The following is a 13,306-nucleotide window of genomic DNA, read 5'->3' as shown; positions in this document are numbered from 1 at the left end:
CTTGGATTGTTCACTGGATGATAAGGTGAAGGGTGGTCTCTCTTCAGATTTACTGATTAATGCATTCCTCAGGACCATCCACCCTCTTCTCACATACATTAATAATCTTCACTGACTCCAAACACCATTCATGGAAAGTGCTAATGATAACACATTCCCATTCTTCTTATTCATATAACAAACTTTGTTATGTTAAGATAAAAAGCCAAATGGCTAGTTTTCTGGCATCTTAATATAGAAAATAAGGGGAAAGACATCCTTTGTTGTTTTATAGCCAGTAAACAAAACTAAAGATCGATAACTACGATCTATAAGTTTCATGCTGAAAAACTATCGGTGAAGGCGATTCGAAGTAAAGGTGGAGCAAGCTCCCTCACTATTCTTGATATTTTCTCATAATGTAAAATACAGCTCCTAGGAGATGTAATACTGTCATTACATTATGAGGAGAGGTCACTACCCAGACCGGTTTCAACCTTTTTTGAGGTCTCATCAGTGAGTAGGTAGACCTGGAAGATATCAAAGCTTAGTGGAAAGAACTTACATACCCTTACTATACGAATGCCATAAAGGTGTAATTATATTTTAGTTAAGATAAAAAGCCAAATGGCTAGTTTTCTGGTACCTTAATATATTATTAAGGTGCCAGAAAATATATCAAGAATATCTATTATTAGTGTCCTAAACACTGATCTCCATACCATGCTTCAGTGGAGTGATAACAACTTAGTCTCCTTTAATGCTCCAAAAACACAATTTTGTCTTTTTTTTTTCTTCCAGCATAAAAAAAAAAAAAAAAAAAGAAAAAGAAAAGAAAGTTCTTTCCCTGCCGTTGAAATGGAAAGTATTCAGCACTTGACTATTTCAAAGTCTGATTTTGATTGGCTAATGGTCTGATGATCTTTTTGTAGTTGTTGCTTTCTGTCTCTTGTACGCTGGGTGGATTGCTGGAGTTTTGGTTTCAAGCCACTTGCAATATGCTTAATTATTCTCTTAGACTGCCTTGGTGTACTTATTGAAAAACTAAGGCTTGGATAATGGTTTGGATGGAACGAGGGATGACGGCTTTATTCTAGTAGAAGTATTTCCGTTATTCTTGGAATAGATATTTATATTGGAAGAGAGAAAATAGTAATAATTTCAAGGAAAAGAGGTGTAGAAGTGATGTGATTTACCAAGAGAAGAGCTGACATCTACAGTATAATTATCAGAAGAGTGCTGCTTAAGAAGAAGAGATCAAGTTGGGAGAGTGGAGAGGATATCAAGTATTCTGGTAGAAGATGGAAAATTTGTGAAAGGCTGTTGTATTTCTGCAGCACTTCCAGGCTGATTGGTATGGTAAGAGAGGAGCTCGTCTGAGTTGTGAACATTACAATAATCATCAGCCTCACTGTTTTAATATTGAGACTATATATGATCAAGCTTCATAAATATCACAGAAAAAGTCAGAATGTTTATCAGAATTTGGAGGAAGTGACAGAGAAGACAGAAAATGAATGTAACTTGGAATAGATATAGAAATTGAATGAATGAGGAAAGGAAATTTTGAACCACAGTGTATCATAAGTGGGGGAGGGCTTAAGATTGGCCATCCTCTGATAAGGATGTAAGATTGCACAAATGCACACAGGTTCATCCTTGTCAAGGATGAAATTGTGAAAAGGGCAGTCTGGAAAGATGAGATGGGCAGGAATGGTCGATGATGCAAGCTGAAGTTCTGTTAAAAATAACAAGTCAGCTTCAGATGTTTGTTAAGTGGTGATGCATATCATTTATATTGATGTTAAGACCATGAATGTTGGTGAAATAAATATGATTTTTTTAATGGAATTTATTTATTTTTATTGTATTTTGCATTAGAGGTTTTTGTTTTTGTGGTATTGCATTTTGAGAGTTTTATTTCATTTTATTTTATTATCAAAATACTCAGTGCTGACTTCCAATGTTGATTTCTGTTGAGAAGGAGTTATTCTTTAACTCCTTCTCCTTTGGTCCCTGTGTAGCATATAGTGACAGCAAAAGGCCTGATAAGAGATTGAGAGAGAGAGCTCAGTCTCCTGTCCACTGCAAGATCTGGACAGTTCTTTCTGTGCACCACTAGAATGACTCCACAAAAGCAGGACTTAGGAAACCAAATAACAGCAAGGTCATGGGTTTCTGAGCTAATAACTAATCCTCATCTTGTGGTACAACACATTATTAGGTATCTATCTATCTATATACCGAATGAATGAGGATGGTTTAGTCATTTGGAACTTAGTTGACTAAATTGTATTCTTATTGGTTTACCAATGATAGAAGAGAAAATTGAAGGAAAGCGACCAAGAGGAAGAAGACAACTAATGATGCTTGATAATATAATGGGAACAAGAGGATATCAGGATATGATGATGATTGGTTTACCAAAATAACATGATAGAATTTTATGCAAGCTAGGCATGAAATTCTATCATTTTGGTCAGTTGAAAAAGGCCCTTCTCATTGCTTTTGTCAGGGAACTAGGTTGAGCAGTGAAAAGTCAGCTACTAGAAGAAATCCCAACTCAAGATCAGCAGATTCAACATAAGAAGTATCAATGGAAAAGACAAGAAACAAGCAGATGAACTGGATAAGTACCAGATCGACAGAAACAAAGAAGACAATAAACAAGTGCCATCTTTTTAAGCAACAAATACAAGATGTTATATTCAGCCAATAACAATCAGGGAAAAGAAGGAGTAGCACAAGTATTCCACATTCAATACAAGGCTAATCTTGAATGGCAGGCAATATCAAGTAGAGTGAGGTGGGCAAATATCAGAATAGGGAACTGGACAATGAGATTGATTTGTGCCTATAGTTCCAAAGGAGGTGCTACTCGGAAAGAAGTGGAGGAATTTAAGGCATTAGAGAAGGCAGCTAATACACACACACACACAAAAAAAAAAAAAAAAAAAAAGAGAAAAGTTGGTTCTTGTTGGAGATCTGAACATCAAAGCAGGACATGAATACCAGACATATAGAAATGTTTGGGGAAAATCTGGAGAAAAGAGCAGGCATAATAATAATGATAAACATCTGCTGGATTCTGTTTAGGACATGGACTAGTCATTACTAATACCATCTTCCAAAATAAAGATGCCTACAAATTAACATGGAGAGAAGATGATGCAAAAAATAAGAATAGTCTCATTCACTAGGTTACTGTTCACAGTGATATCTTCATGCTCGTTCAGGACACAAGAATATACAGAGGATTTGAAATCAGAAGTAATCACCATTTAGTTTGGAACAGGATGAAATTGAATCTCATAGTGAAAAGAAAAGTGTGTAAGAAAGTTTTACACAAAAATTATTCAATAAAAAATGAAAGCGTCTGAAAACAGGAACCAAACCATGGAGATACAGTGGCAAACACTGAAGAAAACATTGACTGATTCAGCCAGATGCATGTGGTGAGGTTGTCTGCAAGGATAGAAAAATTAGAACTCCATGATGGACTCAGGAAGTTAAAGAGACAGTCAAGGAAAAGAAGAAAGCATATCTAAAGTTACTGGTAAGGAAGCAAAGCACTGTGTAAACCTAGCTAAACAAAAGTCATGGGAAGATTTTAGTAAGAACACAAAAAATAAACATAACAAAGGTGGCAAATTATTCTGGAGGTTATTGAAAAAGCTTAAAAATGATGAAAAAGTACTGTAATAGGAATCAAAGATAATAAAGCTGACATGTAAACTGAAGATAAAGATATTCTGGATGTCTAGAGTAATCACTTAGAGATTCCGATTCCTAAATAAAACAAGCAGTAACAGCACAGTGGTAGAAAATATTTTCAACACGAATCCATTCACAAGTATACATATCAATACTTGAAGTAGAAAAAGCCATCAAAAAACAGATGTGGAAAGGCAGCTGAAGTAGGATACATCTGCCACCACAACTATGGTCAGTCAAGTCTAGAAGACCATGCCTTGAACACCATGCACAGAATCAGATGGAAGAAAACTATCATGCTCCATCACAGTAAATGGAAACTTGAAAGACTCTTTTTAAAATCAGTAGCATATTTAAAAAAACAGCCTAATCATAATGAATATGGTTGTATTATAAACTTCCCAAATTTGGGAAACTTTAATTCTTAGGATGAATCCACTCAGGAATAATATCAGCACCCATAGAGGGTGCTCCTCATAAGACTTGAGTCTTCATGTAGTCTAATTTCAATACTTCCACGTACTGTTTCTTGTGTGTATGTTATTACAATTTTAACATTGTATTCCTGAAGATGTCTCTGTGACAGAAATGAAATACTGAAACAATTAAACCTGCTGTTTAATTATTTCTCTTTGTGTTATAAGTTATTCCATTAAATTGTATTATGAGTGTAAACCAGTACCCAAGCATAAATACTCAATTCCTTTGGGATAATGATAGAGTTGAAATTTAAATTAAATTAAGAAGCTTGACCAGACTGCTAGTTCTCAAAACGCATGGGCCAAAATTCCATGGCTTTATTCCCATTGATATTTTCTAATATCCTAAGCACATTGGTCGCTGTCATATCAGCAAACTGCAATACTGTATCTGATCCATCCTGAATAATACATCCTTGTAAAGTGATCACTAAGTAATTGAATTATTTTTTTCTACTTTAGCACTTCCCACACCATCTGCAATCATTAAAGTTATCCATTCAAACTCATTCTTCCTTTTTTTATTCATCATGTAGTAAAAGAACTATGAGGTTTCCTTTGGCTTACTCAGTTAATTTCCTCTCATAATCTAACTTTGATTATGTTATGATGTTACTTATCGATTTAATTCTCACATCATTTATCCTTCTGACCATGAGTATGCTGTCTGACACTGCTTCCCTTAAACACTCCTTGACCATTTCCATGTACTGCTTAGATCATTCCCTGTGAGGTTCTTTCACCATAGCCTTACTATGGGTTCCCACTTTTGTCATAATCACAAGCTCTGCAGTTCTACATTACCCCCACCTCTCCCCTTACTGAAAATTTCATAGGTTTATACAACCTCCCAGGTCAGGACTGCATATTCACTCACCCTAGCCAGAAACTCTGCCCTTATGGACAAATCACCAGATCCAGTATTCTCAAATCCTGGGTCCCCTAAATCACACTGTTTTAGGTAATTATCTCTTAAAAGCTGCATAAATTCCATTTCTAGCTTGCCATACATCCTTTAATGTTACCAATCTAAGTCCCAATAGTTTAAGTCATCTGTAACAATTACTCAACCTGGAATGATTTGCTAATCTGATGACATATAGCTCTACAGTTTACCAACCCTCCACCCTTGTGCTGCATGGGCTATAGCAGAAACTGACTATATATTGTCCTGCTTGTCTCTATCTCACACACACCAGATTCTCAAATAATAATTGCAACCAACAAAAGTTGGTTGCAATTTTTTTACTATTATCAGCAATACCCCTTTCCTCATTCTCTTCTCTCCACTTTCCCTGAAAATACATCCCCTTATGTTCTATCTCCTTATCATCTTCTGTCAACCTAATACTTACAGGAGCAACAAATCCTATATTTTTTTATTTACATGTGCAAAACAATTAATTTATAATAACATTTAGAGGACATCTGCTTAAAATGTCAAGTTAATTCATAATAATAATTCTGTCTACCAAATCTCACTAATATTAATAGCTTTTGGCCAAGATGAACCTAACCAATGCAAAAAATTTCTGACTCTTATGAATACTTCTAGTATTCATTTAGATGAAATGCCATATTCCTTTGTGTCCAAAACTATTCTTCCATCTTGTAATGACTATCACACTGAGATTCAAGACCAGAAAAACTACAATCAGCATTCCTTGATCACTCCCATTCTCATAATCAAACCATCACAATATGATGAACAGAGAACTTATATGGTTCATGTATGAGCCTGACGCTGACAAAGCGAATGTGTCATTTAACAAGAGGAATCTTTATAGACCTTTTTTTTTTTTTGGGTGTGTGTGTGTACGTGCTTGCATGCGCTCGTGTGCACCATTGCATCTATCAGATTCATTTTGTTCATTTCTCTATCCATATGAATTTAATAATACCACTCTCACAATTTTATCTGCCTTCTCTAATACATGGTGATTTATCTGATAAATATTTTAACTGATATTGCATACCATTCAAGAACATTATGGTCAGGTTTAGTGTTGAATGTGATAACTATGCCTTCCTTTCCCTGATCATTAATTCTTTCTTAATCCTTCTCTTCTACCTTTTTTCACGGTGTTAAGGTTTGTCGTTTTTGTAACTGCAACCATCTCGAGGATAAGGTGGTTGGCCCTATGCCTCACGGTGTGGCCTATGTCTGTAGATGTGTGTGTTCATGGGGCCGGTTTGCCTGTTCTAGGGGACGAAAAACCTGAGTTTCTGGGTCCGTATGAGACTAGCTAACTCACCTTTCATTGAAAGAGACCAGATAAAGGGTCCTTATGTCACTGATTGGAAATGAACCCAGGTCTTTCAAATGGCTTCATCTATAACGACTGAGCTATGGAGGTTCCCTGATCATTAATGCCTGAATATAATGAACATCTTGTATTTCATTAATGCCTGAACATTTTGTATTTCTTATTTGAAAGAATCTCACCTATTTTTTTTCCCCTCATTTCAGTAACCAATTATGTTGCTATGGTACTTCTCTAATTCTTCTGCCAGCTGTATTTTTTCCCCACTGATACTTGTTATGATGATGGTGCCTGTAGGGTAGCTACTTTTTGCCCTAATTCAGTCTCAGCTAGCATGAAATTCCATCATTTTGCTTTGATTTGAGCCAATAAGAATACAATTTGGTCAGCTAAATCCCAAATTTCCAGCCAATTCTCATTTGTTCAGTATTACACCTACAAGCAGGATGCAGTATACAAGAGAGTACAATATGATAATGATTGGACATAAGGTCCAATTGGTTCTAGCCCTAACTGGTTCTCGGCATAGCCTTTTAAGCAATGTGTAGGTCTTCTTCCAATTATCTAGCTTTGATTCTTAAACAATCTCAGTAATTTATATTCTGAAGATAGATACAGTTCAAAGTATTAGAGACATTCATTTGTTAGATGATGCTGAACTAGGAAAGTAATATCACAAAGCTCTCACGTGATATTATTACTCGAAGAAATGAATAGATTGGCACCTTGGGCAGAGAAATGGAGATTTTGGTTCAGTTGTGCAAAGTATAAATTCATGCATGCTGACCAGAAGAGATGGGATGAAATGTATTGTACTGTACTGATACTACTCCAAAATATTCTAAAGGTTACTCTGAAAATCATGGCCATAATAAGTGCAAAGAATACTGAAAACATTAGGATAAGGAAGTGATAGTGCAAATGTCACTAATCAGTTGTTATGTCGGAAGACATAACATTATTATTGTTTAAAATAAGAAATTAATAATCTACCAGAAGTGAACGTTTATGTATAATTTTGTAATATGGTATTGTATAATCTTAATTTAGTATTGTGAAATTTCAGTGTACAAAATATATAATAGTTACTTAGTCGGAAATTTTGTATGTGAACAAATAATCATTTTGTTAGAAAAGAGAAATCAAATACTATACCAAATGTGTACAGCCAACTTCAATAAGTCTGTTGTGAAGAACTGTGCTTTCCCCCCTTCATTTTATGGAAAGTTACGAGAGTTTAGTTAGGTTGCCGTGAGTGGCGCTATGTGCTGGGAGAGACGCAAGGAGAGTATCACGCATGCGCGTTCAACGACAGCGGGAAACGAAGGTAGTTTAAAAGCGAGTGCATCACTACGTTCAAGCCTTTTTCTCAGAGACGTTTTCCTGCTGCTGTTCACCTGTGCGATGGATTGTCCGACTGGGGAAGCTTCCATGTGGCTCCAATTACTCGTTAGTGGAAAGTATAATCTCATGACAATGGAAACTACCAGTCAGAGACAAAGAAAGCCCAGCAGACCTAATGGTGGAAAACAAGAATGAGGAATTCCATTCGAAATATCAGAGGGAAAGTCAAGGTATTAGTCTGATGAAATAATTCTGAAGTGGCCCAGAGAATTAATGCAGTGAATCGGTAAGGTGAACTTTGTATTTCCTATTTAGTGAATTTATTGTGAGGATCTGAAGTGTGTGGAGAAAGACAATCCTAGAACTGTGGCCGAATATAAAGCAAAAGAATATGTCATTATTTTGTATTATGTATTTGTAAGAGAATTATTTATGTTACTCAGATCTTGGGAAAGAGAAAGAAATGTAAAATTGGATAGGACTATTAAGGAAAGTTTTGATTGAATTCTAGTGTATTTAAAAGAGAGAGAAAACTAAGTAACTAATCTTTAACTATGGTATGCTGTGATATAAGCTTTAAAGTATTGTATTTCTGTGATATATAATTTAGAATTGGTATTCTTAAACATAAACATAAAGCCTGTGTAGCTCAGCGGATGTGGCGTTTGCACACTGCCGCGCTTGGCCGCACGAAGGAAGACTTGATTTCGAGTCTAGTCGGCGACGAGAGGAAATTTTTCTAAGCCTTTTTTCGACCGGTTCCCGAGTTAGTCGATCTCTGGCACAGGCAAGCAGGTTTTTCCTCCTGGAAACTCGGGTTTTTCGTCCTGTAAACTCAAGAAAATCGACCGTAGAACCCACATTATTTCAGACATTAAATATATTGTGTTAGGGTTAGGGACCACGAGATGGCGGCACATTTGAGCCGTCTCTCTTCACTGCATACCGCTTAATTAGTGATAGCCTTGGGCCATCTGTCTCTGATTGGGTACCAGTGGAGATTGAACTGCCCACTCAGTCTCCAAAAGTTAGATAGGGCTAAATGGCCTCGCCTACTCCCGTATACAGGAATAAAAAGGCGTTAGCTGATAGCTGATGATTCTTAAACATGAATTTTCAAGTGTTTTATTTAAATATGTGTACAAGAATGAGATAATATGTAAGTGTATTCTGAGTGAAAGATTGACTAAGTTTACATAAGTGACTTGTATGATATATTCAGTGAAATTAAATTGTTCTGTTATTACTATGAAGTTAGTTTTCCTTATGACTAGAGCTACTGCACTTGTTCATAAAAGTTAATCGAACCTCGTAAAGGCGGGAAACAGTTAAGGATCAAGTCACGATTGCAAAGTACAAAATATTTTATTGAGAAGAGTGAATGCTGACTGACTTCTAACTCCCTGGTTTTAATTTCAATATATCTTAGGACTCAAAGTGGCGCAGCTAGAACAAATAAATTTCTTTGAGTTTAAAAAGGGAGATAGAGCCAGAGCTGAGACAAAGAAGTTGGCGTCCGCCATTAGCAATTCTTTGTCTCACAAGACCTCAGCTTCATTCTTGTCAAAGCCATACGGGTTATTGAGAATTAAGAATAGGTAATTTTAAAGGAAAGTTGACATGACACAGTCCACATCTATTTCTGTGCACAGATCTGGTCACCTAGATATATGAGCAATAACATTAAACAAAGTCCAGAAGCAAGAGACTAAGAGTGTGGATTGTTTAATAAGAACACATTGAGGGAATGTGGCTGCAAAACTCAGCAGACAGAAGAAGGAGTGATATGAATGAGACATACAAGTTAGACATACACCTCTGGGTCTGGGTCCCACTGATGAGACCTCAATAAAGGTCAAAACCGGCCTGAATAGTGACCCTTCCCATAATGCCTGACATTATACATGTCCACAAGGATATGTGCTTTGCATTATGGGATACTAAGGCAAGTGATGTCAAGGCATTAGCTTCTATATATGAGTTGCCCCAGTCCTGAAAATACTTCAAGTGCAAACTTTGTTTGCTTGCATTTGGATAAATGATTAAACCAAGTATATAATTTCTTGGTATCTTTAATTTATAGTATAACCAAGTGGAAAAACTTCCAATTTCTTTATTTTGTTCTTAACAAAAAAGGCAGTTACTTAAATAGTTTTTCCAGATATGATCCAATAATTTTTCATGTCTCAGTTATAGCAAAGAATGGATTAGTTGGGAAAATTTCACTGCACAATCCCCCAAGGTAACAGATTCAGTCCCAGTCCTTTACTGGTATGATTACACCAAGAACCAAATGTATCCCCCCCACCACCACCAAATAAAAAAGGAAAAAAAAAATAAATAAAACACTGTTCATAAACTCTAAACCAGAATTACTACAGCTATTGCCACAATTAAGACAAACATGATTACTGATGTCAGAGAGGAGTTTTAGCAACAGGACATTGTACACATTTCCTGAAGACACCACACAAAAAATTTTTGAAAAATAGAAAAACATTTCAGTTCACTAGCAATATAATGTTCTACACATAGCTCTATTCATTTTGAAGATATGAATGGTTAAAACTTCAATCTAATTTAGAAAGAGATTAGATAAATCTAATATGGCTTATCAGGGAGGAGTGATTTGTAATATAACTTTTCAATCTATTAACAAAACAGATTATCCTATTATTCTAAAACTAATAAAAATAATAGCTAAACTGAAAGAATCAAGTTTAGCTACTTGCTGGTTAACATATGGAAAATTGTTAAAAAGAATAGTCTGCTTTGTAAGTGATGCAACTAATTGAAAATATTTATTCTAAGGATCATTATAATGTAACGTAGATCATAATTACCATTTTCTTTTTTGTAACTTCACCTAATAAACCACCAAATGTTATTAATGGAGTAAGACAGGCAAAGTATAGATAAATAATGGATGCTACTGATTGAAGGGCTAAAGCATCTATGAAATCACTTGCATACCACGGAGCTTTATTCTTAATATCATTAATCAATCCTCCGAAACACCTAGAAATATATAGAACTGGATTTAACATAATTTAATTCTTACATAAAATGAGCAAAGAAAATGCATTTTGATTTTCACAATTAAATTTTTATTAGACTTACTGAAATAGAAAATGGATACATAATTTTGTATTTAATATGGTTATATTAAATACAAAAAACTTGAAAAAACTACTTATGGAGCAATGAACAAAGTTCATGATGATTTTTTTATAATTAGATATAATGCAGCTGCAATTACAAAACATTTTTCAATATTTCTATTAAACACTACAGTTCTGTGTTGCGTTACAACAGGAACTTATAAATGAAGTACATTTTTGCTTAAAACAAAAGTTGAAAGTTTATGTTTTGAGAAGAAAGGAAGAAAACCAGCAATCTAAAAGAGACTATACATGTGTACGTAAGAAATTATGTTTCCAATAAGGAGAATATTTTGACAACATTTAATTGTTCACTTGAGCCTAATGTACCAATCAATTTGTGCTATATTAAAGAGATAATTAGTCACATAAATGACATAGCAAAGGTCTGTTTCATTCATGTCAAAGAAACAAGCAAATTATATTTTGCTTAAATTTGCTTAAATTATATTTTTATACAATAAATTTTCAATCACAGCAAAGCTAATGTTTCTTAAAAAAAAAAAAAAAAACAAGACTTTGAAATGGTTACTGACTTTAATCAGTTTCTGATCTTTCTAAAGCAAAAATATTCTTTGAGTCATAAAATTTCTGAAATATATAAAACATAGGTCCTAACCCATTATATCTTAGAGATTAGATAGGTAAAAGATTGTATTATTGTATTGTTTTGGGTAAACATCATTTTATTGCCTATTACTGTGGAAATTCTAAGAACATAATAAATGATATATGTGAATCATTTTAGTCATTTTGCTTGAATAGATCTAACAGATCAGTGATTCTGTAATACAGGTGATCATATAGATACAGGTATTTAGGCTGGAGTTATATATATATATATATATAAAACATGATAGGAAGCTTTGTATAGCCCAGTGGAAATAGCATTTGTTTCCACAATGCTAGACCACCTAAAGAAAGATTATTATACGTTTGATTTTAATCTGAAGAAGACTTTTTCTAGACCTTTCTTTGACCAGTTCTTGAGCAAAAGTCAATTTTTGGCAGGAAGTAGGATTCCTCTCCAGTTAACTAGAGTACTACCTGGGTATAAAAGTTAGGAGAAAGAGTGTGAGATCTTTCCTGTGAGAGATTAGACAGGGGACTTTTGGTGGCACTGAAGTCTACAAGATTTTTTTTCTCACCCCCACTGTACTATAGTAAGAAGATCAGACTTTATGATATTGGTTATTTTATGGTTTTAGATAACTCAGATGATATCAGATAATGGAAACTTTAAAGTAAAAAATAACGTAAAAAGACAACAGAAGATTTTAGTGACTTTTTGTTTTTTTTAATATATATATATATATATATATATATATATATACCATAGGTCAAAGCTATGAAATTCAAATGTAGTAATATAAAGAATCAAGACTAAAAATAAGGTGCAAAGAACCAGATGTTATAAATAAGAAAATTCTGATTTTAATTAATAATTAATCTTCTTAGATTTTTTTTTGTAAAAATTTTCTATTAGTTATTGTTCTTTTTAATTAATTATTATTATTTTTTTTTTTACCACCTGAGGTCAGGTTAAGTGGGTTTAGTAGCTCACTATGATGTTGCTAGTTGCTGTAATGAGAAAGGAGAAAAGTACGGCATGAGGGAGTACTGCAAGTACCAAAAGAAAAGAGTGAGAGAGTTAAGATAGTGAGTCTGTTGCTGTGGTATGACAGAGTAGAGCTGAGAAGGAGTGCCATAATAGTGAATGACTCGATGCATAAGTTATGCAGGAGGAATAATGTGGAGTTTGTGGACGTCTGATGGGTGAAGTGACTTATACAAGAAGGATGGTTAACATCTGAATGGATTTGGTGTTCATAGTCTGGAAAAAGTGTTGTTGAATGAAGTGAAATGGATGTGCAAAATCAGAGAAACTAGAGCTTTTAGTGGGTAAGCTGTTGAGTGGATATGCAGATATCAGTGAGACAGGTGAGTGCAAGAATGTGCACAAAATGCCTAAGTTAGTACCACTGGTAATAAACCAGAATGGGACAGTTAGTATAAAGTGTCAGGATAGTGATGGGCCTAAGGGGCTTTTGCACTTTATGTACACTAATGCCAGGAGCATTTGGAACAAAAAGGAAGGAATTTTTGGCATATGTTAGTTCATCCGAGGTTATTGGCATTAGTGAGACATGGCTGACAGAATATGATATAGTTAGTGGGATAAAATGTGAAGGGTATTGTGTATTCATGGAGGACAGAGAGAAAAGAATGGGGGGAGGAGTTTATTGATGATAGCTGATGAACTGCTTATCAGCTGGATGCTGCTATAGACCAGAGGATGGAAAAGATGATGGAGATAGCATGCATTGGCAAATAGACTCAATCACATCGGGAACAAAGGTAATTA

General features: G+C 34.7%; 1 protein-coding gene across 1 annotated transcript in view; it reads right to left on the bottom strand.

Annotated features, from left to right (window-relative positions):
• The window catches only part of LOC150104989 (electroneutral sodium bicarbonate exchanger 1-like), a 510,613-nt gene that overhangs the window by 255,202 nt on the left and 242,105 nt on the right, over window positions 1–13,306 (bottom strand). The window contains exon 12 of the mRNA XM_090395098.1: window positions 10,624–10,798. Coding sequence (XP_090251224.1) covers window positions 10,624–10,798 — 175 coding nt within the window. The remainder of the gene's footprint in view (window positions 1–10,623; window positions 10,799–13,306) is intronic.

The sequence above is a fragment of the Typopeltis vanoorti genome, chromosome 7, assembly GCF_054136105.1.
Source record: "Typopeltis vanoorti isolate ZY-2024b chromosome 7, IOZ_Tvanoo_1.0, whole genome shotgun sequence".
NCBI lineage: Eukaryota > Metazoa > Arthropoda > Arachnida > Uropygi > Thelyphonidae > Typopeltis > Typopeltis vanoorti.
This window is presented reverse-complemented; position numbering and strand designations above follow the sequence as displayed.